The following is a 25,904-nucleotide window of genomic DNA, read 5'->3' on the forward strand; positions in this document are numbered from 1 at the left end:
CTACAGAGCACACGGCGCACACCATGAAACGAGCTCTTGCTGCTGTTGCCCTGACGGCATTAGCGGTGGTTTTGATTCGAAACAGTCATAGTGGCGACTTCACCACCATACTCACGCGCTCAGAGTCTCTATCGGATGCGCCACCATTGAGACAATCGGAATTTTCCCCTCCAGCGTTTAATGAGTCAACCTACATTTTCAACGCTGTCCACAACCAGCTACGGCACGTTGGAAATGCTATGGCTCCTAATGGAATGACGTTTACCCCGGGATTCGTGCCTCCGGGAACCGTTCTATATCACGGCATGAACAGAAAGGAACTTCCGCAGGACCTTGACTGGTTCGCCTTTGACCCAGAGTATTCCTTCACAATGTGTTGCAACATCGGGCATGCCTTTGGTAATCCCCATATTACAACTGCCCAGGTGGTGGAACCGCTCAAGATTGTATACATTGACGGTGCCAGTGCGTCTCTGTCCTCCGATCTGGGGACCATGGACTCTCAGGGTTTTCTTCTAGACGATCCCATCGACACCTGGAATGACTACACTGAGTTTGCACGAGGTGATCGTCTGTGCAGACTTTTCAAGGAAAATGGCTTTAAGCTGGATGGTTTTGTGCGTATGAACACGGGCTTTGAGCTCCTAATGTGCAACATGACCAACCCCAAGGTGGAGTATGTCATGAACAATGCCATTGCGGTCAGTGAGGAGGAAGGTACCGCTGGCCTGATGAAGCGAAGTAGCTTTGAAGTTGGTCAGACTTTCTTGTCGAGAGACAGATTTGGCAATCTGCTGGTTCGTCCCTCTCGAGAATTCAACTTCTTTGATTATGACTGGGTCAAGAGCATGGAACGTACTCATTCCAGTGCAGGGGAAGAGCGGGTGGAGCTTGATTATCGGGGACTGGTGACCATTTACGGCATGGAGGGCAGCCGAGACATCGATTTTCCAAAAAATGTGTCTCAGCATCGACTGCTCACGGGTTCTGAGGCTCTGAGACAGGAGCTAAGGTCGCAGCTTTGGGAGGCAGACAAACACACAAGAACCTACGATCCGTACAGAATCAATTGGAGAACGGTGACGGACAACCTTGTGTACAAGATGGCGCCTATTTTGGCTCAGATTAAAAATGGGCAGCTGGAGGCTGGGACCAGCTCTTTGAACGATACGTCCAAGCATCTTGGTGGTATCACGTCCATGTTACGACTGAGATTTGAGGGTGATGAAGAGCTCGCTAACAGTACAAGACATGATGTTGATGCTCAGGTTGAACGATGTGCCAAAACATACGCTTCTGACTTCCATAAGTACGACGTCACGCCTTTTGAGGAAAAAGTGAGGTTCGCCATCAGACTTGTTTCCACTGCAGTGTGTTCTGTAATCATGGAAACTGCAGATTGGGCAAACAAGGTACAGACTCGTGTCGGCAACGTTTCTGAAGAGCTTCCATCTAAGTTGCATGCTGACGTTTCGGATCTGATATCTGATCTCAACTGGTCCTATTTTGTTTCTTGTACTCATCGGTGCAAGGACAACGAGGTCTGCTATCTCCCCACCTGGCCCCATGGAGGTCGAGAGCCCCATATTCCGGCAGAGCCTCTTCAGTGTAGAACCATTGAGGATCTCAGGAAGAGTAGAGGGCTGTAGGTTGTGTTTTATAGCAATAATTATTTTCTGATTTATGCTGTTTGTCAAGTATCTTTCAAGTAATTATGTTGATTCTCTTATATTCTTCACTTTGTTGGTTATCTCTCCTATACAATTTAGATTCGCGCGCATGCAGACAGACAGACGTTATCGTCATGAAACTTCCACCTCCCCACACACCAAATCACCATGGCAGCACTCATCATTGTGGACTTGCAAAATGACTTTCTTCCTGGAGGCTCTCTTGCTGTAGTCGACGGAAATGACATCATACCCATTGTTCAGAAACTCGCTGACTCTGGCAAGTACAAATTTGTGGTGGCCACCAAAGACAGTCATCCCCAAGACCACACATCGTTCGCCGCCAACCATGGAGCTGAGCCGTTCACCTCAATCACATTCAAGCACCCTAACTCAGACAAACAGGTAGACCATACCGTGTGGCCTGTTCATTGTGTGGAGGGTACTTCTGGGGCAGATTACCCTCCTTCATTCGACTCGTCCAATGTGCAGGCTCTTGTTCGAAAGGGATACTTGCAGGACAGAGAGTATTATTCTGGATTTGAGGACGTTTGGGGCATCCACAAGACAGAGCTTCATGACCTGTTGCAGCAAAATGGCGTTACGGAGGTTGACGTGGTGGGACTTGCATTTGATTATTGTGTGTTCAATACAGCTAAAGACGCTGCCAAACGCGGCTATAAAACCACAGTCATTAGGGAAGCCACCAAACCTGTGGATCCTTCTTCTGAAAAAAAGATTGTTGCTAGTCTTGAAGAGGCTGGGGTTCATGTCGTCTGATCCACAACCCAAACCGACTGGTGATACTGCTGCCAGTACAATACTCGCACTCCGATTGACTGCTCAAATATGCAATGTACAGTACACTGTGTGTATTTTCGTCTCTACATTCTCTTTATGACGGGTCTTTTGGGGCTCACTTTCTACAGTATATCCTAACACTTTTGTCTCTTTTTTACACAACACATACCATACAACTCTCAACACAAGACTCTGTTTGTTTATCATGGACGCCCTATACACTGCCTTCAACTCTGGAAAGCTGGAACCCTTCGTCCAATCTGTGTATAGAGATGGAACCATCGACCTCTACGCCAACAGTGAAGCCATCTGTCTGTTCTCAGGGAGAGAAAATGAGCCTTACCTAGACAGCTTTTTGGGTGGTATCTGTCTTCGATACAGCTGCAACCGGCTGATCAACGAAGGACCGTGGGAAGACCGTCTGGAAGCTGCCAAGCAGATGGTCCAGATCCTCACTCGTCACTATAAGACGCCCATTATCGACTCCAGTGTTCTGCTGAGCATGCACTCCGTGTTCGATACCATGGTCTCTCTGGGTGAGGAATGTTGCGTCTCTTCAGGCTCAATCGACTTTGTGCGCTTCGGAAGAGTCTTCCATGGCATCACGCTGGTCTACATTTTCATATCCGAGCTCAACCAGGCATTAATTTCTATTCCTGACTTTCTGATCCAACGTTGGGGAGCACTCAACCTACGGGCCAACGCCCTAGGCATTTCTGTCCAACCCAAGACCATGACCAAAGTTCTAGACGAGTCTCGAGGTCTTGTTTTGGGCATGCCTGTGTCCAATGGAGATTCTGCTACTGCCCATTACCTACTTTCGCGATTCGGAAAGATCTCCCAGATACTGACAGGACTCCAACAGTCTCCAAAAATCAGCCTTGGTGAGATATTGAGCTTCTGTGCGTCAGAACCTGACCTGCAGTTCCTCTCTCTCATGCTTGTTCGTCAAGACTACTACGAAGAGCTTGTCGAGCTGCTGGAGAACCCTGATGAGGAGATTGTGGGCATGACGACCATTCTTATGGTTCGTGTTGGTCTCACAATCAGATTCATTGACCCTGAGGAGGAGCTGCCAAGCCATCCATGTGTCCCACGATACTCCACGGGTTCTCTCACCCAACAGATGGAGTTTGTGTTCCAGATTTTGGACCGTCCAGACCTCTTGTCGGCCAAAATGAACTCTTCTAACCCCCATCACACCTGGATGGGTGCTCTGTCTGCAGTGGTGACTGAGTGGATCGCCGCTGATAAACCTGAGGAGGTGTACGGAGCGAACAAGAAGTTCTATGAGCTTGATCCCCCTGTATCACTCATTTTTGCGCTGTGTAGACTCCTCTACCTCGTTTGTGAGATGAATGGGGCTGGAAATAAGGATCTTGTCATCGGTAACATTCTCTCCTATGTCTCTCCTCCATCTCCGCTTCTACCCTCCAAGGTAGAGCCTATCAAGTTGGAAGACAGGTACCTTCCTTTCCAGCTGGGCGAGTTCGAGGGCACCACGATGGCTACCCGGGAGAGAAACCACGTGATTCTCTCTTTAATTGGGGTCATTAGACTCCAGATTGAATACACATACTCTTTTATTCGCGAAGAGATTGACAAAGATCTGATTAGAGTGCTCTTTTCTGGACTCCTGGCAGCCTATTCCAACTGCGTTATCCACGAGGAAACGTCTTCTATCGAGCTTATCATGTCCACTTTCAACGGTTGCATCCAGGTCTTCCCGTCTGGAGGTCTGATTCTTGTGGAACTACTGGCTGAGCTTTCGCAGCAGTCTCTACGGTTTGTTGGGGTATTTGCCACCGTGTTCAGCAGGTTCTATGACAAGAAGTACTTTTACGGGTGCGAGTTTTACTTCAATGACTTCCTTAGACGTTGGGGAGACACGCCGTCTTTTGATATCACACAGCTGCGTTCCAAGTTCACTTCTTCCTTGGAAGATAGAGCCACTGTTTCTGGAAGTACTTAGTTACGGTCTTGCAGTATATTCTCTTCTTTTCCTATCATTACCATTTGTCAATAAATATATGCCGTTCAAGATCGATCTTGTAGCTAGTTTACGTAATCATTTTCACTTGAGAAGCCTATTTCAGTAACCTGGTTTAGGGCTCAAATATGCATGGTGAGCCTATTTGAAATTTTTTGGCAGTAATCTGCAGAGGGACACAAAAGTTCCAAGGTATATCACTGACGCATCAACACCACAATGGTCCTTCGATCTACACCTGGAGCCGTTTCTGTGTACCAGATTTCTGGTACAAACTCTTCCAGATCACTGCCAGAATGGCTGGCCAAGAAGCGAAAGAAGTCTCTCAAGAACGATGCCGAGTACTCCAACCGAATCGAGCTGATTCAGGATTTCGAATTTGCTGAGGCTTCCAACAAAATTGAGGTGACTCGAGATGGAGGATATTGCATGGCCACCGGTACTTATAAGCCTCAGATCCATGTCTACGACTTTGAGGATCTCTCTCTCAAGTTTGAGCGACACACTGACGCTGAGAATGTTGACTTCAAGATTATCTCCGACGACTGGACCAAGAGTGTGCATCTGCAAAACGACCGATCTATTGAATTCCAAGGACAGGGCGGAATCCTGACGAAATCACGAATCCCAAAGTTTGGACGAGCGCTGGCTTACAACGACGAAAACTGCGACCTGTATGTTGGAGCTGCAGGAAACGAGGTATACAGACTGAACCTGGACCAGGGTCGGTTTATGGCTCCCTTTGAGCTCAGCAGTGCCGGTGTCAACTGTCTGGACGTTAACCAGGCCCACGGTCTCCTGGGTTTCGGTACTGATGCTGGTATTGTCGAATTTTGGGATCCTCGAAGTAGGAGCAGAGTGGGTATGCTGGATGTGGGCGCTCCCGGACTGGGTGGCGGTGCCACAGCTCTCAAGTTCAGAAACGACGGTCTGAACGTGGGTATCGGTAACGCTGACGGTATTGTTCGTCTCTTTGATCTGCGAGCGCCGGAGCCCTATGTCACCAAGGACCAGGGATACGGTTTTGGCATCAAGAAGGTGCTGTGGGTCAACGACGACCATGTGCTGTCTGCCGACAAGCGAGTCGCCAAGATCTGGGACCGACGAACCGGAGACGCCTACACCTCCATTGAGCCCACTGTGGACATTAACGACGTGGCACACATCCCCGGTTCCGGTATGTTCATGTTCGCCAACGAGGGTATTCCTATGCATACTTACTACATCCCCAATCTGGGACCTGCGCCCAAGTGGTGTTCATTCCTGGAAAACGTCACCGAAGAGCTGGAGGAGAAGCCCAGCACTTCTGTATACGACAACTACAAGTTTGTCACCAAGCGAGAGCTGGCGGCACTCAACATTTCACACCTCATTGGCTCGGCCGTGGTCAAGTCGTATATGCATGGTTACTTCATTGACCAGCGGCTCTACGAGCAGGCCAAGCTCATCTCCAACCCTTTTGCTTACAAGGAGCACCGAGAGCGGGAGATCCGAAAGACTCTGGAGAAGGAGCGGGAGTCGCGTATCCGAACCTCTGGAACTGGAGCCATTGCATCCCGTGTCAAGGTTAACAGGGCTCTTGCTGAGAGACTATTGGCTGAGTCTGAGGCCGAGGTCACTAACAAGAAGAAGGTGTCTGCCAAGGAGACTTCCAAGGCTGCTCTTTCCGACGATCGATTCGCTGGCATTTTCGAGAACCCCGATTTCGAGGTCGACGAGAATGCTGCAGAGTTCAAGCAGCTCAACCCTTCGCACAAGAAGGTCAAGGGCCAGCAGTATGGTGAGGCACCTCTGCGAACTACTGCCCGACCCCTTACTGCTGCTGAGGAGGAGGCCATGGAGGAGAATAACGGCTACTCGTCCGATGAGCACGTGGAGGCTACTGATGAGGAGCCCGACTCTGAGGATGAGCGAAAGGCCGCCAAGAAGAAGGCTCTGGCAGAGAAGCGGGCTGAGAAGAAGGCTGCTGAGCGTGCAGCCTTCCAGGCCAAGCGTGCTGACAATATCAAGATGACTACGGGCTCTGAGGCTGCTCGAGAGGAGATTCCCGATGACGACTTTGCTGACCGAGTGGCTGATCTCGAGGCTGAGGAGGACCGGCACGTCATGAAGAACGTCAAGATGTCCAAGGGCGCTGGAGGAGCCGTGGAGATGACTTTTGTGCCTCAGGGAAGAGGCAAAAAGGGTCGTGGTCCTCGACCCAAGCGAGATGGAGATGAAGAGGAGGCACGGGACACTGGAAAGAGCAGACAGGAGTATGATGGTCGACGACGGGCTGGCAAGAACGCCTTCCGAGGTATGTAAGAAATGCATAATTAGTATAGAAGCGAAAGGATTCAAAGTATTAGTTCGAGAGATTATGTAGATGATGTAATGAATGCAGTACGAGTGTATACAACTGAGATACCGGTACTGTACTTGTACTGTAGCTACTCGAAAGACGCAGGAAGACACCGATGCAAACGCTTATTCCTACTCGTACTCGTACTATGATAGCACTGAAAACTGTATCAATTTGTCGTAACCGTGCCGAATGGCTTGCCGCACCATTTATTATCTCGCCGCACACCATTATCATGCTCCAGATCCTGTCACGCTCCACTTCCCGTAACTACCAGTATGTGTACATTCCTCTGCGGCTCCCCGTCCACCGACCGCAGATAAGATGTATGGCCACTCACCGGCTAATGAAATCGGTAGTTTGCTCATGCTGCCTTGCGGAAAAAAATGGTGAACACTAAACGGAGACTCCCTTTTGATAATAAGGTGTTTGGCGTATAGAGATACGGGTTTTGAAGTATAAGAGAGAAGAAGTGTAGGTTGCTGTATTTGGATCTCCCCAAGTCTAGTCGTATCACATCTGACTGTCCATGACGTGCTCTACAGCCATTTCTTCGTAGCTCTTCTTTCTATGCGGCTCTTGTTGAGTTTCAACGGGCCCCGCATGTACACTCCAGCCAAACTCAACTGTTGTGTATACTGTAGGTATGGTATGGTATGAAAGAACCGCCTGAGAGAGGTCTCGGGTTCCCATGCACGTGACGCCGCAACACAACGGTTGCGTTTAAGTTGGTGTCTTAAGTTTGGGCCCGAGTGGGGAAGGTCCTACGGGGCCACATAGCGGTTGGATGGCTTAGTAGTGGTGTGTCATCCTCCGGACCACTGATTTCTGCGCGCCCAGAAACGTCAGCAGCACACCACCCGCTTGTCGGCATGATTGCGAATAAACAAGTTAAGAGTTTCATTTAACGGAGCGAGGGCTGCTGAATGCACAGGAGGATAACGCAATGCTGCGCACACATTTTCGGCACGCAACCTAGCAGCAACTGTTGAGACTGCTGTGAGTGGGTCTGTTTAAGGGTTTGTGTGTGTGCCGGCTGCATGGGGTTAGGTAGGCCAGTGTGATTCAGCCTATACACCCGCGCCACACACGTAAAACTGCATCTCTATCTTCTTGGAGACAACGGGAAGCTGTCAACCTCAACTTGTTTGTCGGCCTTGCGGCGCTTCTTTTAGCCCTGGCCTTATAAGGTAAAATAGGGTTGGGCAAGCGGCTGGAATTACTCCGCGCCGCACGGACCTTTAGGGCCTTCGGCAGCAGTTTGGAGAAAGCAAAAGCCCAGAGCACACGAGTGTGGTTTGCACTTGTTTTGATTTTGGTCTGAAAAAGTCCCTATAACCCTACATGTCTGCTCAGGACGAACGCTCACGCATCCCCCCAATTTCCTCCCAGGCCGATTCCGCCCTTCTCAATCCGCCTCACTCTGCTCTTCAACAACAACAATCGTCTTCCAACGGCACCAGTAACCAACCAGACTCGTCAACCATGACGGACACACGAGGCCCGTTGATGACGCAGGAAGCCCGCGATCGCGAGACCCAAAACAGCCTGAAACCACATCCGCAGTCGCAGTCGCTCTTCAACAAACCCCAGATCGCACCTGTGCTCACTGAAGCTGCCTCAGGCTTGCGCCCCGACACCAACATCAACAGTAATAACAACAACGCCTCGTCGCATACTTCTCATACGACATCGCTCTTGTCAGCAGCAGCATCAGCTCGAGGGCCCGATGGATTGATCGCGCACATCAGAAATGCTGCACCCCCAACAGCGGCCATAGAGTCCTCGCCATACTACTCTTACCCCCAACCACATTCTCATATGAAGAACCATCCGCATCAGCAGCCTCCCGCAGCTCCAGGTATCTTCCCCCAGCATCCCCAGCATTCACCACCCCACCCACAAGCCCATCCTCACCAGCACCAGCCTCCAGCACCATACGGTTATGCCCCTGGGCGTCTGCCTCCTCCAGGAATGCGACCCCCCGCCATGGGCTACTACCCGTACTACCCGTACTCGGCCGATTTGCAGCGAATGCCTCCAGTCGACCAGGGAGACGCCTCACACCCCAAGCTGCCACGTATTAACGTCGACCCTCGTGTAAACTCGCCTGAACAACGACCCTACCCCGACTACGCGCAGCAGCAACCTCAACAGCACGCGCCTCTGCAGACCAGCAACAATAACAATCGCGCGCCTCCAGAGCAGGCGTCCACAGCTTCCGACTTTGGTGGCGACAGACCGCCACCTAAAAAGCGAGGCAGAAAACGAATTGAGGTCGCCGAGGTGCTGGCTAACAACGACCTGAGCCACTGCTCGCCTCTGGGAGAAAAGGAACTCGAGGCCGACCATCGAAAACACAAACGGCCCTCAAGACCTCAGGCTGCAGAAACCACTACCGGAGAACGGCAGTACCCATGCACCTTCCCAGGATGTGAATGGTCATTTGTGCGAATTTCCGACCAACGACGCCACCTGAGATCGCACCAGGAGCCGCTGTTTGTGTGTCCCTTCTACGCCGAAGACAACTCATGCCACAGAAACGGAGGCTCTTTCACACGATCAGATGTGCTCAAACGACATCTGCGGCTGGTCCACTTTGTGCAATTCAAACAGAGTGACTCGGGCTGGTGTAGATACTGTGAGAAGATCTTCCCATCACACAAATTCTTCCTCGACCATTGCGACACCTGTGCAGTCAACAACAAGAGAAAAACACGAAAAGGAGCACCAGACCACGACGCGGACTACAACCAGAACAAGTCTGAGCAGGCGCAAAGCCATCAGCAACCACAGCAGCAATTGCAGCTCACACAGCCCCATCAGTCTACTCATGCCCACATGCCTCCCCCCCAGGACGTGTCTCACAACGAAATTGAAGCCGACCAAGAGCCCGAGGCTGATCTCGAATTGCTCAGTACCGCCTCCAGTATGTTGGCCAAGGAGCCTGGAGAGCTTCCTGTTCTTGCATCGCATTTGAAGGGCCAGGAGGACTCGGATCGACACCAGAAACGAAAAGGCCGATCCTCCAAGAGTTCCCTGTCGGGAACCATTCAAGCAGGACATCATCTGTAAATTATTGTATTATTTATCTTACACGGAATTGTAAGGACATTCGTTTTGCATAAATATCCACAGTACATACTGTAGCATTTATATACACTTGTGGTGGCTACTGTAGAAGATTATCGTGATCGTTCTTTACTATTGCTCCACTTGTTTCGTAGCTTTCTAGCTACTACTGTACATCACTTTACACTTCTATTCATTACTCTCTATATATGACTACAAGTAGAGATTATTTGTACCAAGGCTATGTATGTGCTGTACCCTTAAAGCAAACCATTTCTATCCATCCACACCTTTCCTGAAAGAAACACTCCTGTGGGATCGTACTTTTCTCGCAACGACTTCCACTGCTTGAGATCATCTCCATACCACTCATCAATGATGGGCTTGAGACCAAGCATCTTGCCGTCCTCGCTCTCGTTATCCTTGAGCTCGGCCGTCTCGGGACCCAAAAAGTTTTTGGCCCAGTGAGGCTTTCCTCCAGCCTCGGCCACAATGCCCTCAAAGTCACGGTACCACTTGCCCACAGGGGAGTTGACTCCAAAGGGTCTGTACATGGTGGCGTTGATGTAGAGGGTGAGGTTGGAGTTCGTCACATGGCCATGAGGAGAGGCATAAGGCCGGTCTCGAGGATTGATGTCCAAAAGAGGTCGCAGAGTGTTGCCGGTGATGGCTCCTCGTCGCGAAGCAGAAAACTCCTGAGTGTTGGGCTCCACGTTTCGGTCGCCACTGTCGGGCACAGACATGTTGGAGCATCGCACCTCCACGGGGGAATGCACATAATAAATATTGTCCTTGGCGGCAGCTTCAATTTTGGCTCGCAGAGCTCGCAGGACATCGGGGCCATTGTCCAGAGGCATGCCCCACTCGTTAACAAATTGGGAGAAGAGACAGTCCATGTTGAGACCCTCGACAGAGCCCTGCACGGCCTCCGAGCCGGTTCCGGAACCCAGAGTGTCCTCCATGCCGTACTGCCTGGAGAAGATGAACCGCTCGACCGAAGGGGTAAGCGAGGGCCACAGTCGTACCGAGACCCACAGCAGAGTCTCGTAAAAGAGCCGGCCGAGCCAGGTGCCGTACCAGGAAGGTCGAGGGGCGGACAGCGGCAACTCTGACTTGGAAGCTCGCCACAGAATGCATCGCTCTGCGTACGGGAACCACCACACCCGGATATACTCCGAGGCAGTCCACAGGTTGTCCCACTCACGGATCAGAGTCTCAAAGGTGATGACATGCTGGGTGGAGTGGATGGTGTATGCCGGCACGGTTCGGAGAGTGGCGTAGACGATGATTCCTAGCTTTCCAAGAGAAAGGAGTGCAGCTCGGAAAAGAGTAGGGTTCTCATCGGGTGAGCACGTGAGCAGCTCACCGGAGGCGATCATGATGGTCAGTGACACGATTTGCTGGGAAACCAGACCGTGGTAGGCCGACGAACCGTGGGTTCCTGTACTGATGATTCCGGCCACAGATTGGTCTGAAATGGAGCCCAGGTTCTGCATGGCCAGTCCCTTTCGCTTGAGTACCTCGTTGAGCTGATGGATGCGAATACCGGCCTCGACAGTAACGTCAGTGTAGAGACCCGAGGTGTGGGGCTTGAAGGACACGGCCTTGCTAAGCTTGTCGAGGTTGACGAGCCATTGGGAGGTCATGGTGAGGTCCGAGGGTGAGTGAGCTGAGCCCACCACCATGATTGTCTTTCCCAGGTCTCGTGCTCGTGTCACAATGGCCTGGAGCTCTTCTATGCTTGCGGGCTGGAAGTACAGCGATGGACGGGACCAGAAGGTCCCTGCCCAGGTCTTATGCGAATGAAACCGCTTAGCAGTCGTGCTGTTTCGCAGTGACATGGTTGGTGTAGGTCAGTGTACTTGTAGGGTGACGGATATGACAGAACTTGTGTCTGATTGTGTGTTGTTTGTTGTCAAGTGTGTCAGCGATGGCGGCAAGAATGTGTTATCAGTCGTATCTTGCGCTCTTTTTTGCACTCCGCTGCTCTCTCTGTCTGACAAAAGACCTGTTCTGATCCTGACAGTGGTTTGTACCGTGGTAGGAACGCTTTTTGGCTTTTCGTGAACAGTTGAAATTTACCATTCAAATAAGGTTCCGGTGTCCGTGTTCGCCATGCAAAAAAAAAAAAAAATGGGTGCACACATGAGGACTCCCAGCCGCAGCGTACGGGGTCGAGAGATGAGCTGTTGCTGCGGCTTATAGTGCAAATAGTTTGTGACCACTTTGGGAGTTGATGTTTCGCTGCTTGGCTGTATTTATATATGTCCATCGCCTCACAATCTGACTCTCTCACCCCCTTATCTCCGCACACGTCAAAATGGCCCAAAACCAACCGGACCCAAACACGCCACCCAATGGCCCAATGGCCTGTTTCCTCGCCCCAGTCAGAAGCTAAGCTTACCAACCGGGTCCGTTTAGGCACCGAGTCCAGACTAGTGCGGATTTGGCCTGATTAGTAAATAAACCGCTCACAGACGGACCCTACAAAATACGTGCAGTTTGATCCCATCCCATTTTTACGACGTGCTTTTGAAATATCAAGCCGCATCACTGTGCACGTTACCTGTATGAGAGATAGAGTGTCGACTACTACATACTGTAGACAGATCAACTTGACCAGAAACGAGACACTATGGAAGAACCCCGGATAGCACGAATCCGCAAAAAGAAATCACGACACACCAACTATTACAAAAACGCTGAAAAGTATGTGAGATGGGCCGAGGAGCGAGAACAGCGAGAACGCGAGTATATGTTGTCTCGACCTCCACCTGAACTAGAGGAATACGACAGCACCCCCATAAGACCCTACAAGATTGTGAAAACGACGCGCTGGCAAGAACTGCCTCCTTGTGAAGCGGAAGATTTTCAGAAAAACGGTAATTCGCACTGCGCAACCCAGCAGTACACAAACGACACGGGCGCCCCGTCATTACGTCAGCAGAGCGCGACGTGTTTGGCTAGACAGGCGCGTTTTCTAACCGAGGGTCTATTGAAGGACGTTCGCAACGCGACAGTATGGAAATCGGTATGGGAAGCTGTTCTCTATGGGCAGAACGACTCTCTTAACGTGTTTCTGGTGTTTGCAACTGAGTTACAAAAGCATTCTGATTTCCCCTGCCATTACAACGGTCTGTTGCATCCTACAAAAACCCTTACAGATCGATGTGCCTCTCTGAGAGCGCTGCTGCTGCGTGGTAAAAGCCGGCATCGAATCGAGTCTGTGGCCCAAGCACTGACTGTGGGAGACGTCTCTTACCTGGAATTGGGCGTCAAGCATATCCGCAACGAACTCATCTTAAACTACACACGTGATGATCTGTATGAACATGCACAAAACGCCTTGACACGCTTGAAGAGCCTGACCGTGCTGGATATCCGATATGTCGATATCAGCGATGCTACACTGTCCTTGTGGAAGAATGCTCTTGTTCGAGGAGATTGGCCTGAGCTGAAGGTCCTTCTGCTTGGCCATTCCAATGCTGATAAAGTGGCCCCTCTAATGGAAATCCCGCAATTGTGGTATGTCGGATACCGTGGGGATCGTCTCTGCCATCGCAATTGGTTCACGTGCAAGAATGACATCAAGAAGGATGACGTGCCCGATCGATTGCAAAAGATCATCAGGTGTGCTCAGAATCACCCCTCCTCGTGGCTTCTCTCAAGTTTAAAGGAACTGAACAATGAGAGCCAGCGTGGAAAGCTCATCCTCGAGGTTAACTTCTCAATGACATCATGGGATCTGGAAGAGCTTCGAAAACGTCCAGCTGACTATGTACATTGTGTCCGAATGAGGAAGAGCGAAGAGAAGGCTCTGAACCCACCATCGACGGCCGTAAAGACGGAGCCCAAGCCCTTGTATCGTCAGGTGGCTCGTAAGCGACGAGTAGATGCTGCAGTAAGTGGATTTTTTGGCCAGGTTGGGCCCAAGCGTCCCTGTCCCTGAGCAATTATCGTAGACAACCTACAGACATCGACTGCCCACATCGACACAACTTTACGGTCGGCACAAAGACACAGACAATCGTCTAGTGATTATTTAACAGCAATCAACACACGTTTCACATCAGTTGATTGCGAAACGAAACATTAGATAAATATATTTATTGCATTTTTCTCTTTTTTTGACGTTTATTTTGGGTAATTATTTCCGTTGGTGTTCCTCTCGATCTTCTTGCTCCCATTCATCATGCGACGGATCTCACGCAAGGGCGTCGGACCGGAGCCCAGAGTGTGTGAGCCATTTTAGGTTCGGGCGGTACTCCCACTCGACTTTGTGATTAGAACGCAGTTTTAGTTTGACTTTGCGATAGGCCCCTACCAAGGGACGAACTGATTTATACCAGGAGCATATCGAGATTTTAGTTAAGCAGCTAGCTGAATCTCTCTCAAGGCCAAAATAGCACGGCATTCACATTCTGTAAGGCTCATTGACTTCCGCTAGGGAAAATAAGAATAGCGTGCGGACAGCCTTGCGATGAGAAGAGGTCGCGTGCCGCGGATGGGGCCACATACTCTCTCTGTGCCGTTCCATGTCGGCCGTATTGAAGGGGGCGTTTTCTGTGCATGGCATTACGTGTGATCAGGAGGATGCACCGAGTCGCCCAAAGCTACCCTCTATGGCGCTTGGCTGCAGGACTTGGCGGATTTAGAGTTGTATATCATCATGCACCACAGCGATATTGTGCTCAAAAATTAACGGGAGACAATTTACTGTAAATGACGCAAAAGCTCAACTACAGGTCAACAATCAATAACAAAAATCACTTAGTGCAATATATCTATATGATGGAATTAATTTTTTTGGAATAAATATGAAAGTGCGATTAGACAGACTTCTCGTTGTCGTTGAAGTCGGAGACATCCTCAGCCTGGTCCTCCACAGGGGGTCGCCACTGGACCTCACCGTGCAGCTCCTCAGCAAGATCCTCAAGGGTTCGTCGCTTGGTCTCGGGAATCAGGAAAGAAGTACCGATACCGAGCAGCATGAAGAGGGCGAAGATCTCCATGACGTGGTTGAGCCAACATCCCTTGGGCTTTCCGTCTCGGTCACAGTTGTGGTTGACCAGAGTACCAATAACGACCTGGGCAATGATGGCACCGACCTTACCGGAAGCAGCAGAGATACCGTGAGCGGAAGATCGGTATCGGGTGGGGTAGCACTCTCCGGGGACAATGAAGGTGGTCACGTTGGGACCAAAGTTCTCAAAGAGCTGACACAGAATGTAACAGGCGAGCAGACCTCCCTCTCCAATCTTGTCGTAACCGAAACCAATAATACAGAAGAGAGCAGTCAGGATGGTGAAACCTCCAATCTGGATGGGCTTTCGGCCAATGAAGTCGACGGTGACAACAGAGAGCCAGTATCCGGGGATGGCACCGGCACAGATAAGAATCAGGTTACCGACGGAGTTCTTCATGAGGGTGGAGTACAGGTTGTCACCCTTATCGAAACCAATGGTGTGCAGAATGGTGGAGTTGTTAAGACCCAGTCCGTAGAAGGCAACATCGAGCAGGAACCAAGAACCGGCAGTACCAAGCAGAATCTTTCCGTGCTTCCACTGGGAGAAATGTCGGAAGAAGTCGCCGGCAGAGGCAACGGGGGGGTTGTAAGCGTTCTGCTGGGTCTGGAGCTCCTCAGCCTGGGCCTTGAGAGCCTCAATCTCCTCGGGGGAGGCGTTTCCGTGCTCGCCAGAAGTGTACTTGTCAATGTCAGCCTGAGCCTTCTCAATGTCTCGAGAAACGTCAAAGGTGTATCGGGGGGTCTCGGGAATGGTCAGTCGGAAGTACAGAGCGCACATGGCGGGGACACAACCCCATCCGACAAGGATTCGCCAAGACTTATCGAGAGCCTGCTGACAGTCAAAGCCACAGTCGTTGGCGCCGTGGTAGGGCTCAAGAGAGTTCTTGAAGCCAGCAACACAACAGATGGCGACGATGGAGCCCATGAGCTGGCCCCAGCCCTGGTTGGCGAAGACAGCACCCATCATGGCTCCTCGCCACTTGGTGGTAGCGAACTCAGAAGTGATAATGGAAGACAGAGGATAGTCACCTCCGATACCGATACCCATGACAATTCGCCAGAAGGTGAGGACGGCAACGAAGGAGATGGCCTGAGAGTGGCCAGTCATACACTGAGCAATGGTAGCACCGATCATGAGAATCAGCTCAACACCGTAGATCTTCTTTCGGCCGACAACATCAGCAAGAATACCGAAACCAAGCTGACCGATGACGGTACCGACAGAAGTGGAGACCTTGAGCAGGGTGTTCGTGGAGTCGGGAATGTGACCATCGTGGCCAGTTCCCTGGCCCCAGTAAACGTAGGACATCATGGTGATACCCAGGTTGATGGCGAAGATATCGTAAGAGTCTGTCATGAAACCGATACCGGCAACCATGATGGCTCGGATGTGGTACCATCCGAAAGAAGCGGAGTCAATCTTCTCCAGCGCGAGTCGTCGTCGCTCATTGGGGTCCTCAATGTGAGCGAAGTCGTTCACGAAGTTGTGGAAAGCGGCGTTACCACCGGCAGTCTTGTTCTGAGCGTCCATTGAATGCCTGAGAGTGGGGTCGATAGCGATGAGGAATTGAGCTGGGAAGCGCAGGTGGTTTATATATGCACTGGAGCGTGCACAGGTGGTCTTTTTTTCCCTTTTTCCTCTGTTCCGATGAGTACCAAAACTCTGTTTAATTTTTTACCGTTTTGGGTTAGCTCTAATTATTCTTGGTCCCCAATACAGTTCTGGAACACCTAAATTTTCAAAAAGTGGTAAAACACAAAACCATAGTTAGCTGGGCCATAGCTCTCTCAGCACTACACTACACAGGCACTCTCAACCCAACCGTGCGTCTCCCAAGTAGTTTGGGAGAAGTTGGAAAAGACGAGTCCCATATCGACCATTTCAGTGGCTATCTCCAGTTTAATATCGCAATGCTTGGCCCCGATATTCGCGCTTCTTGGCAATGTGAGTGGATCTTCCCGCTAGCGTGCCTGTCTTATCTACTTGTTTGCGCTTGGCCCTTCTAACCCTGGGAGAGCCACTTACTATAGCACCACCCCTCCACCATTAAGTTTGATCACACACGGTAGGCGAGGCCACCACTGGCTTAACTGACTGCCTGACTGTGGGGACAAAACTCTGGCAGACAGCTGATATTTGCAGGCTATCTGTCTTGTAGGAGAGGTTCAGTGGTATAGACAAGTGCCAATACGACAATTTAAGGACCCTACAGCGCCAAGTCAGGCCTGAGAAGAGCTCGGCAACGTTGGTTCATTGTCTTGGGATCGTTTAGAAGGATCAAAAGACCCGCCAAGCCTTCAAATCGATGGCCTCCGCTTCTTTTCACCACCGTCAAGTAATAGTCAAGGTCGCTAGCCACGTGTGTCGCACAATAAACTTCTGCCTGTCATTGGCACTACGTCTTTGTACTCCGTATCTATTCGCGCTATATTGATGTCGGGGGGCTGATGACGTCCGAGTAGTCCGGCTCCCGAACATCTATGCCTTGGCACCCCCAGAAAACCAATTCCCAGGCCGCGATTGAAGCACCTATACCATATACATGGTCGTGTGCAAGAAACCGGTGATGGTTTCAGGGTATTACGTTAAGGACCGCTCTAGTGTGGACTCTGATGGACTTTTGCCTCGATCTTGCTCCATACTAAGGCTTATGGGCCCCAGGGTTAGAGTGGCCCAACTAAGCGTTAAAAACATGTGGTAACTAGTGTTCAACCTACAATTTCTCACTATCGATATACTGACGGCGTGCCCCCACCATGGTGGTGAAACGGTTTACTTAGTCGTGCTGGTAATATGCGCTCCAGCTGCCAGTGTCCCTTGTCTCCTACATCGATAGCCAACCCTATTTCGTCCAATGAGAGACAGTACAGGACCCACGGGTTTCTAAGTTGGGTCTGTGACTCTATTTGACATTATCATATGCATAGTCTTTCTTTGTCCGTTACATATTCTTTGTTCCAATCTTTCGGTTAAAATTTTCTACACGTACGTCACGTCTAATCCCAGTTTTCAACCAATCACAGACCTGCCCTCCCCCACGTTCACGATTGATAGGAGACGCAATGAGGAACGGTCAAATCTAAACCCTGCGGGCTTTCACTTAGCCGTAGACTCAAGGTGTCGTAACTATCCATGGCTTTCGAACTGTGAAAAATTTTAGCAGTTGTCAGCCTCATGGCGGAAAAAATCAATCGATCATTGACTACGGTTGGTGCGTTTTATCCTCTTGACACTATTGCCAAGGCGGTCCCCGGTCGTGTGAGCTCTTGCCACATTTAGTTGAGACCGCCTTAAATACGCACTACGTAGAAAAGGGAGATCTTGTGCTCCTACTGGAGCGGGTGGTATAAAAATTTGCGTGGTGCATCCCGCCTCTTGGCGTCCCAGTACCAGACCACGTTTTGCCCACAACTGGGGACCCAAACCCTCAGCACAGATTGGCAGATATTGCAAATCTTATGGGCTTCAAACACACGGCTTTGAATGTTCTTTATGTTCCCCAAACGGAAATTTACTCTGGCTCACACCCTCTGGCCCAAACCCCTAATCCCAGCCAAATCCAAATTTGCAACCGCCGCCCAGCCTGAAAGTAATCGTATATAGGGTTTGGAAAGCCAAAAGCAAACAAGGGAGCACGAGCCTCCTAACCACTCATGGGACAGAAATATGACGACAAGCCATCTCAGACACTAATGTAGATCGAGAAGGGCTCCGAAACGGCACCGAAGGATGTTCAAATGGCCAGAAATGGACTGTTAATTGGCCGAAATCTCCAATGGTGTACAAACAGCCATTCATCGACTTCTGCCTTACCTACACAATCTTGATTAGGTTGGAACGAGGGGATATCGTGGCTATGATATCGACCATGCACTTGCATCCGCCAAATCCGACCTAAAAGTACAGTAGTGGAAATTCACGTAGCTTCGTCCTTGAATTCAATAGCTGAAAACTTTTCCCCAAGACACCAATTGTACATTGGCCTTCGCCAGGCGCGGACAGAATGAACAGGTACGCTGCGTGGAACATGTACGTTTTGTCTACAATGAATGTGTACAAGGGGTCCAAGTTAACCGGACTGGCTATATCACGACCCCTGCACTCACAATACACAATCTCCCCACGTGCGTCACAGCCGCCGAAGCTTGAGCATTGTGGGGATACGTGGCTCGTGTTTCCACATGTCATGTATCAGAAACTGCTCCGTCAGACGTCACATTCCAGTCAAAAATCGATTGCACAATACATAATCTATTAGTCTCCGCATTAGCGGCAGTTCACTGCACCCGTGAACAGGACACTAGTGTACGCTGTACCATTAGGAGCGCCAGAAATGGAAAGAGCTCGTTCGATCAGTATTTGAAAGTAAGTTTATATCTGAGTAACAAGAACGACATGCTCGCGTGAGCTTTTTCTGGTGGAAGGATGTGCACTAACGGGTTACAGTAGTTCAACATCAACCGGTGCACTAAACCGCGCACCACTCAATCTGCAACTAACATGGTTGGAGCCATTATCATGGGCCATTTCGACGGGTTTTGATTGGCTTAATAGATGACAGAGTGTTGTAGCAATGCTCAGATTCTCCCTCCAACGAGGTCGAACTATGCCCACCTTTTCAACCAAGGTTCCCTTGTAAGTTGGAGATGCCAAGACCCAGAGGAATAGGGTATCTTTCGGATGCTTAACCGACATATCGTACAGCATAGTCGCATGGACTGTGGGCGATCTGAGTCTCGCCACGCCCTTTTTGCTCGTCGGGGGCCGTCTGATTAGGCTACAGAAGCAAACAATTTTCTTCACTATTGTAGCTCGTAACTCAATCCGACTTTCATCTCATCTCCGGACCATAGATCCCAACCGGTGACAAGGAGACCCAACTACCAACACTGGACTGAGAGTCATTTTAACGGCCCATTGTCAGTCAGGAACCAAATAAAGAGTTAGTTATATCTCGCCCTGCGCTTATTAGACTTCTTTCACAAGCACCGTAGCTGAAACCTCTCAACGTACCCGTGTCTCGTGGAGCCTTGGCTAAAGAACCTTGAACCAATAAACATATCGCCAAGAGACGCTGACCAGCTCTTGTGCCATTGCTCGGATTTACCACAGCTGGACCGCAGGATGTTGCACCACTATCGAGCTATTCCTGCAAGAAGAAAAAAATCATACTACTGCCAGTTTCCTTCTCTTAGCGTTGTTTTGAACCTGATATCCGAGACGGTGTGGTGCTATGAGACGCAGTAGTGGGATGATACAGGGAAAAGATGCTACTTGTAGCTTGGCTGCTATAATCATAGGCTACATTGACTGGGCGGTTCAGGATCCTTCGAAACGGGCCACTGACGCTTAGCCCTCAACACAGTCATCCGTAATCGCCTTTTAGGTCGTGGTTAAGGTCGCACCTTGAGCTATTTAGCCATTAGCAATTCTGACAGCATTGAAAAAGTCGCCAAATACACCCTTTTCCGGGATAGAATTCCGTCCCAGAGCTGGCCGTATCGTCTTTGTGTCTTAGTCTCAACTGACCAGAGACAAAGCCGTTGGGCCACTCACTAGCGGAAGACTGTTTGTATGCTACAAGCACAACATAACACCCACAAGGCATGCTGTGGAGACAGTTGAGTAAGAATTACGAGCCTGGCTGAGGGCTTTTTTTTCCCCTTACAGTAATGTTGCTCCGTTCAAAAAGACTCGCCCAGTTGCAATTTTTACAATACCCCTCGCCCAACCCCTGGAAACTTTCCATGCCCCCAACGTAGTCCACAAGTGTCTTGCAAAACCGCAACGGCCCAACGTGCTCTTTTTGCTCTCAAAAATAAAGGGAGGGGTATTGTTTTGGTTGCTACTCTCTCAGTAACCGGTATCAAAACTTGTGCTGCCTTGCTAAGCCCGAGTTAATCATCTGTGTCAATGATCTCTATGTCCATCCATTTCGCGATGCTGTACCTCTTGGGTGTTTCAGATGGTGCATGTGTTTTGACTGCCCTGCTTGTCTTCATCTACTGTATTGCAATGTCTCGATGACGTCACAGAGACCATAGCCTCCGACGTGGAGCTTGTAGCATTGTCATAACCTCTCGACCTCATGCCTACCGTCGAATGTATAGCTACATTCCCAACGTCGTTGTATTATCATACACCCATTGTTCTAACCGCGATACGCAGGCTTGGCCATGGTGCGTACTTGTACTTATACCGATCGGCTGTACCCATCATAGTAAACACGAGCCGTGTCAACATCATCATAACATAGTAACGAGGAAGTTTACACATACCATCCCCCCAACCAATGTCTTGGATGACTATGATATATCGAAGCTGTTTATGTCACAGTCACACTCCCATACTTCCTTCTACCCGTAGCTCACGCGCTATCATGTCACGTAACATGGTTGAGATGGAGGACAGTGGTGAAGGAGCATCATAGCCACAGAGTTGTCGTACTTCAAGTACAGTACAGTAGGGACGTTATAACTGATCTAGTTATGTTGTATTCGGTACCGGTTGCTGCTGTATGGATCTGTTCAAGCCACATATATCGTCTCGGTCTCGGTGGTGCACTCACTCTCACATGGGTCTCACATTAGACATGATTCACCATCCGATTTCTACAGTATTGGAAAGTACAGTGATTAGAAGGGCTATCAATTACAGCGCGTTCTACAGTCAGTCACAAGGGTTTGTATTAAATTTGATTTTTGGTATTAAGAGATATTAGTTAGCTTGTCTATTCAGAGAGTCGTCGGTAGACTCGAAGCTCCGCCTGTAGCGACTCATTTTGGTTCATGAGTTCGGCCACGAGAGCCTCGAGCTCCTGGATCTTCTCATTCTTCTTTGCTCGTGATCGCCGTGCAGCCTCGGTGTTTCGAGCCCGTCGAATAGCCGAGGAGTCTGACGCGTCAGACACGACAATAGGAGCCTGGGCCACAGGCGACAACTTCTTGGACGAGAAGTTGGGCGAGGGCTTGGACACCTTGTTGTTGTTGTTGACCACAATGGCTGAACGTCGCTCGGTAGAGTGGAACGTTCGGATCATAAGCGGAGGCGACTGCGTCACCGAAGACGAGGCCGGGGTTTCAGCCTGGCTGGTGGGAGCCTCAAACAGAGGCGACCAGTCCTGGGGGTCTTCAAGAGGCCCGTTGAAAATGGCGTCGCCGGCGGTTTTCTGGTCGCCGAAGTCATAAGAATAATCGAGGTTGGACGAGGAGCACACGGACTCGCTCTTTGAAAAAACGGAATCGGGGGAAACAGTCAGGGATGGCGGGGCATCAAACAGGTTGCAGAAATCGGAGAGGTCGTCGCAACCTAGGTTACTGACGAACCCCGATGAGCTGGGCCCGCTCGGGTTGTGATGGGGCGTAGAAGTAACACATTTCGGTTCTTGGGGGGTGGTGGATTCCTTGTTGTACTGAGGAATCAAAAAACTAGCGTTAAGCGGGTTGCTGTTGCTAGTTGTGGTGTTGTTGAGGTTAGAGTACAAAAGACTGGAGTGGTCTACTTGTTGGTTAGTCTCTAACGGCTGTTGCTTGTGTCGGAAGTTTGAAGTGAAGGGAGTTAAGAAAGTCTTACTCTGAGTACTCAAAACCTAACGAGCGGTAGCTGGGGGAGTCGAAGGCGAGGTGGTGTTCCGTTCGCTCGACTCTGTGACTGCCTAGTTTGGATAAACTGGCAGACCAGGCGGGGTGGGCGCTTGTGGTGTCTGTGGTCGAGAACTGCAAGGGGAGGGTCGTGGGTAGGTGACGCTCCGATTGGTTCTGTGGTCTTTTCTTTCTCTGTAAGGCTGGGCTATGTGGAAGTGCCTGGCGATTTACCCTTTTGCGGTTGTTGCCGGAAGTCGGTTGGATAACTTCTTGGGGTAGTTTTGAGGGAAAGAATGTAGTTTGGTTTTGTGAGCAAGGTGGAGATGTCGCACTTTTTATAACATGAGCCATGCGGTTGAAGGTGCCGTGTCTGTCCCTAACTAGAAGGTTCCTTGCCCTCTTTTCCGTTTACAGTTTGTTGCCCTAGCCCTGACTGGTCATAGTCACACCAAACTCAAAATTGGCTTCCCCGAATAACTCTAAGCGAGGATGTTCCTTTTACGTGGCTCGGATATTCGGGGCAGTTTGGGTTATGACAGCGGCAGGATGCGGTATCCGAATGAGCCAGTACTTACCAGGCTGCTGAGGCGTCTGTCTTCCGTGCTGTAGCTCTTTCTACAACATGTTCAGATTCGCCTTTTTAACAACGCGAATTAACTTCCATTTTTACACTGCCCGAGCTTATTTCCAACATGTCCATCAGATTCAACTATCACAATGTGACTCTTGAAAGACATGAGTCAATCAATACACATGCAAATTGGGTCGGACGCGTATTCATGTCCAACTCTTCCCCACGTTGATGCACGTCGCATAGACCATCTGAACATTCAATTAACGACCAATCCGAACACCCGTGCTGTAGCCCCTGGTAACAAGCTCCAGGCGCCTGCAATGGCTGCATCCCCACGGCATAGAACACGCCGTGATTACTAATATCGGGCTGGGATAGATATCTCAGCCGGCGCTTTGCCGTCTCCCTCATATCGAACATTTTTAAGTTGGCACAAGGCAGTATATTCCCGACCAATCACCTGCTTCGAGTGCAGGAATTTTCTTTTGGGGGCCTCAAATTAGGTTTTTCAGACAACGGTGTAATTACTAATCAACAATGGGTGGCGTGCGTGATGCAGGGAGCAGAAGAGGCGAGGAGAAAATCGAGGAGGATAGGGGACATGAGTAACGCGTGAATAGTTGAAATCTGGTTTGTGAACATATGTATGGAACGTGATGAGCGGCTGGCGTGCCAGGTCACAACAAACAAGGGAGTGTACGACTTGTATTAGCTAGAATCACCATGCCCGATTGCAGAGCGACGAGTTAAACAAGTTAGATGCGCCGAAGCGACCGAGAAAGATTGCCTACTTGTAGCAGGTGTACGACACCGGTACGAGCCCTGGAATGGTGATACGATTTTTTGGCCATGTCAAAAAGATGCGAGGTCGAATACTTTGTAGGGGACCAAGTTGGTACACCACCAGGTAACATAACACTGTTCTTTCGATACGCTTGGAACCGTGTCTTGGGCTTTTTTTGATCGCTAGACAGACTGAAATAACAACTCAGACACTGCGTCACTCTGGTAAAGAATCGCGCTGCACTCAATCAACTTGCCACTCGACGAGGGTGTAATCTTCAGATACCAGCTACGCATTGCCAGGGTCACACGAACGAGACTGCCCACCCACACAATCCCAACCATCCATCAACGACTCACCAACTTAAAGTTGTGATGTTGAATCCGTTCAGATCTCACGACCAGCACCAAACCATAGGAGAAAGGCCCGAAAGTGCACAAAAGAAAGGCCACATCCATTTATAAGACACTATGCGATTTTACAAGATCGACCATAACAACCGGCATTTGTGCAACGGTGGCGTCGTGTCGTCGTCGCTCCGAGAAAATGCAAGATTTCGGCACGCCAGCGGAAAAAAAATTCAAATTGATTTCTTACACATATACATGAGAATCCGAACACGTAGCCAGCAGCCGATACCCTACGAATTCCGCCAAAAATTCATTTTCAAGTTTTTCCATCTTTCTGGTCAATCTCTTTTCTTCCTCTGATCCAGCGAACTCAAATCCGCCTACAATAATAAAGCCCTAACCTCTATCTCCACCCGTTATGCGAGCAGAAACTAGAACTAATGAATATTTCGAGATTATCTCAAATTCATACATACGGAGGTCAAAATTAATGACTTCATGGTATCAAATGATCCCCGAGAGCTCTAGTTTTAGACAGTGACAACGTATTATACGCATTATGACAGTAATACTACCAAACTAAGAAGTGATAACCTGACTCAGCCAGAGATTTGATTATTGCTCAGCAACAAGATGTCTTATTACGCTACATCTTACTGAGTAGAGCACACGTTATTTACACCAAGTTACGCCCTTGTATCTCATGTTGGTATGCCACACATGAACTCCTGAAATCCTATCAATGCAGGAACCTCGAAATACCCAGTTCGAATCGCAATTATTGCCACCATTCTCGGGATAGAGGTATAATCATAGTTTTGATACTCTCTGAGCAGCTTGGCAGTGCAAAAATCTTCTGCGGCGTTCTCTTGGAGCACCAAAAGAGCGTGTGAAAATTAGATGCTCGCATATGCAACCTCCATTCAAACATCAGGGGTGTTGAAGGTGAGAAACTATTTCGACAGCGATTAATAAAAATCTAGCCGGCTTATTAGAAGGCTTATTAGCAGTTCCCCTGGGATGTTGATTTCAGGACTCATCTATTCCACATCTTCCATAGATTTCCATTCTGATCGACGCGTTTTGAAGTCATGCACTACTGGCTGGTATGCATATACGAAGCACATTTTTTGCCACCAGCCATTCCTCCTGAACTGTAATGGGCTGTTCTGAAGAATATATAAACCCCCTCTGAGTCCCACTTTTTTATCAGAATCAGACCAGTTCACTCTGAGTCATTCTGGAGACGGAAGGTGCCTTTTATAGCCTGCTGAGATGCAGAGCTGATAAGCAGACCTGTCTCATACAACGAGGACCGCTTCGCTAGCCATGTCCGTTGAGTTGTTTGGGCAATGACGCGTTTACCGCATGAGCCCTTGTCGGTCAAGAGACTCTCGCTATGACGCATTGAAAAAGATGTATGAGCCTGAGAATGTGCGACAGCTTCTGATTGGGCGTTTGAGCTGAGATTTGTTTCTCGGCGAGTTCAACACAGAGGCGAGTACGACCGCCTGCGCCAAGTGTCAGTAAGTCCGTGACTGTGTGCCCGGTTGACCGCCATGAGCTGAAAATGCCATGAGCCAAGAGCGAGTTTGGCCGGCTGAAATGCCCGAGCCTGCTCCGTGCCTTGTGAGTTCTTGAGGACCGCATGTGCAGCCGCCAGAGCAAAGAGCCAGTCAGTGAAACATCTGCAGAGCCACCGACAGAGATTT

The 25,904-nt window shown here is 49.8% G+C and overlaps 10 protein-coding genes across 10 annotated transcripts; 6 read left to right on the forward strand and 4 right to left on the reverse strand.

The window, feature by feature from the left end:
- Window positions 1-23: 23 nt before the first annotated feature.
- On the forward strand, window positions 24-1,649 carry YALI1_A22111g (uncharacterized protein; the record flags this gene model as incomplete). The annotated part of the gene is made up of 1 exon (XM_500319.2): window positions 24-1,649. The coding sequence occupies one exon, from the start codon at window positions 24-26 to the stop codon at window positions 1,647-1,649; it is 1,626 nt and encodes a 541-aa protein (XP_500319.2).
- Window positions 1,650-1,838: 189 nt separating this feature from the next.
- YALI1_A22129g (uncharacterized protein) lies at window positions 1,839-2,450 on the forward strand (the record flags this gene model as incomplete). The annotated part of the gene is made up of 1 exon (XM_500320.3): window positions 1,839-2,450. One exon carries the CDS (start codon window positions 1,839-1,841, stop codon window positions 2,448-2,450), a length of 612 nt encoding a protein of 203 aa, XP_500320.3.
- A 226-nt stretch (window positions 2,451-2,676) lies between these two features.
- Window positions 2,677-4,443, forward strand: YALI1_A22137g (uncharacterized protein; the record flags this gene model as incomplete). The annotated part of the gene is made up of 1 exon (XM_500321.2): window positions 2,677-4,443. One exon carries the CDS (start codon window positions 2,677-2,679, stop codon window positions 4,441-4,443), a length of 1,767 nt encoding a protein of 588 aa, XP_500321.2.
- Window positions 4,444-4,680: 237 nt separating this feature from the next.
- YALI1_A22157g (uncharacterized protein) lies at window positions 4,681-6,765 on the forward strand (the record flags this gene model as incomplete). Its single annotated transcript, XM_500322.3, has 1 exon — window positions 4,681-6,765. One exon carries the CDS (start codon window positions 4,681-4,683, stop codon window positions 6,763-6,765), a length of 2,085 nt encoding a protein of 694 aa, XP_500322.3.
- Window positions 6,766-8,146: 1,381 nt separating this feature from the next.
- YALI1_A22192g (uncharacterized protein) lies at window positions 8,147-9,877 on the forward strand (the record flags this gene model as incomplete). The annotated part of the gene is made up of 1 exon (XM_500323.3): window positions 8,147-9,877. The coding sequence occupies one exon, from the start codon at window positions 8,147-8,149 to the stop codon at window positions 9,875-9,877; it is 1,731 nt and encodes a 576-aa protein (XP_500323.3).
- A 257-nt stretch (window positions 9,878-10,134) lies between these two features.
- Window positions 10,135-11,715, reverse strand: YALI1_A22228g (uncharacterized protein; the record flags this gene model as incomplete). The annotated part of the gene is made up of 1 exon (XM_500324.2): window positions 10,135-11,715. One exon carries the CDS (start codon window positions 11,713-11,715, stop codon window positions 10,135-10,137), a length of 1,581 nt encoding a protein of 526 aa, XP_500324.1.
- Window positions 11,716-12,509: 794 nt separating this feature from the next.
- On the forward strand, window positions 12,510-13,823 carry YALI1_A22236g (uncharacterized protein; the record flags this gene model as incomplete). The annotated part of the gene is made up of 1 exon (XM_500325.3): window positions 12,510-13,823. One exon carries the CDS (start codon window positions 12,510-12,512, stop codon window positions 13,821-13,823), a length of 1,314 nt encoding a protein of 437 aa, XP_500325.3.
- Window positions 13,824-14,703: 880 nt separating this feature from the next.
- YALI1_A22275g (uncharacterized protein) lies at window positions 14,704-16,431 on the reverse strand (the record flags this gene model as incomplete). The annotated part of the gene is made up of 1 exon (XM_500326.3): window positions 14,704-16,431. The coding sequence occupies one exon, from the start codon at window positions 16,429-16,431 to the stop codon at window positions 14,704-14,706; it is 1,728 nt and encodes a 575-aa protein (XP_500326.1).
- Window positions 16,432-21,631: 5,200 nt separating this feature from the next.
- YALI1_A22330g (uncharacterized protein) lies at window positions 21,632-21,940 on the reverse strand (the record flags this gene model as incomplete). Its single annotated transcript, XM_066094035.2, has 1 exon — window positions 21,632-21,940. One exon carries the CDS (start codon window positions 21,938-21,940, stop codon window positions 21,632-21,634), a length of 309 nt encoding a protein of 102 aa, XP_065950107.2.
- A 3,635-nt stretch (window positions 21,941-25,575) lies between these two features.
- On the reverse strand, window positions 25,576-25,842 carry YALI1_A22369g (uncharacterized protein; the record flags this gene model as incomplete). Its single annotated transcript, XM_068281888.1, has 1 exon — window positions 25,576-25,842. One exon carries the CDS (start codon window positions 25,840-25,842, stop codon window positions 25,576-25,578), a length of 267 nt encoding a protein of 88 aa, XP_068137989.1.
- Between the last annotated feature and the right edge of the window lie 62 nt (window positions 25,843-25,904).

The sequence above is a fragment of the Yarrowia lipolytica genome, chromosome 1A, assembly GCF_001761485.1.
Source record: "Yarrowia lipolytica chromosome 1A, complete sequence".
Taxonomy (NCBI): domain Eukaryota; kingdom Fungi; phylum Ascomycota; class Dipodascomycetes; order Dipodascales; genus Yarrowia; species Yarrowia lipolytica.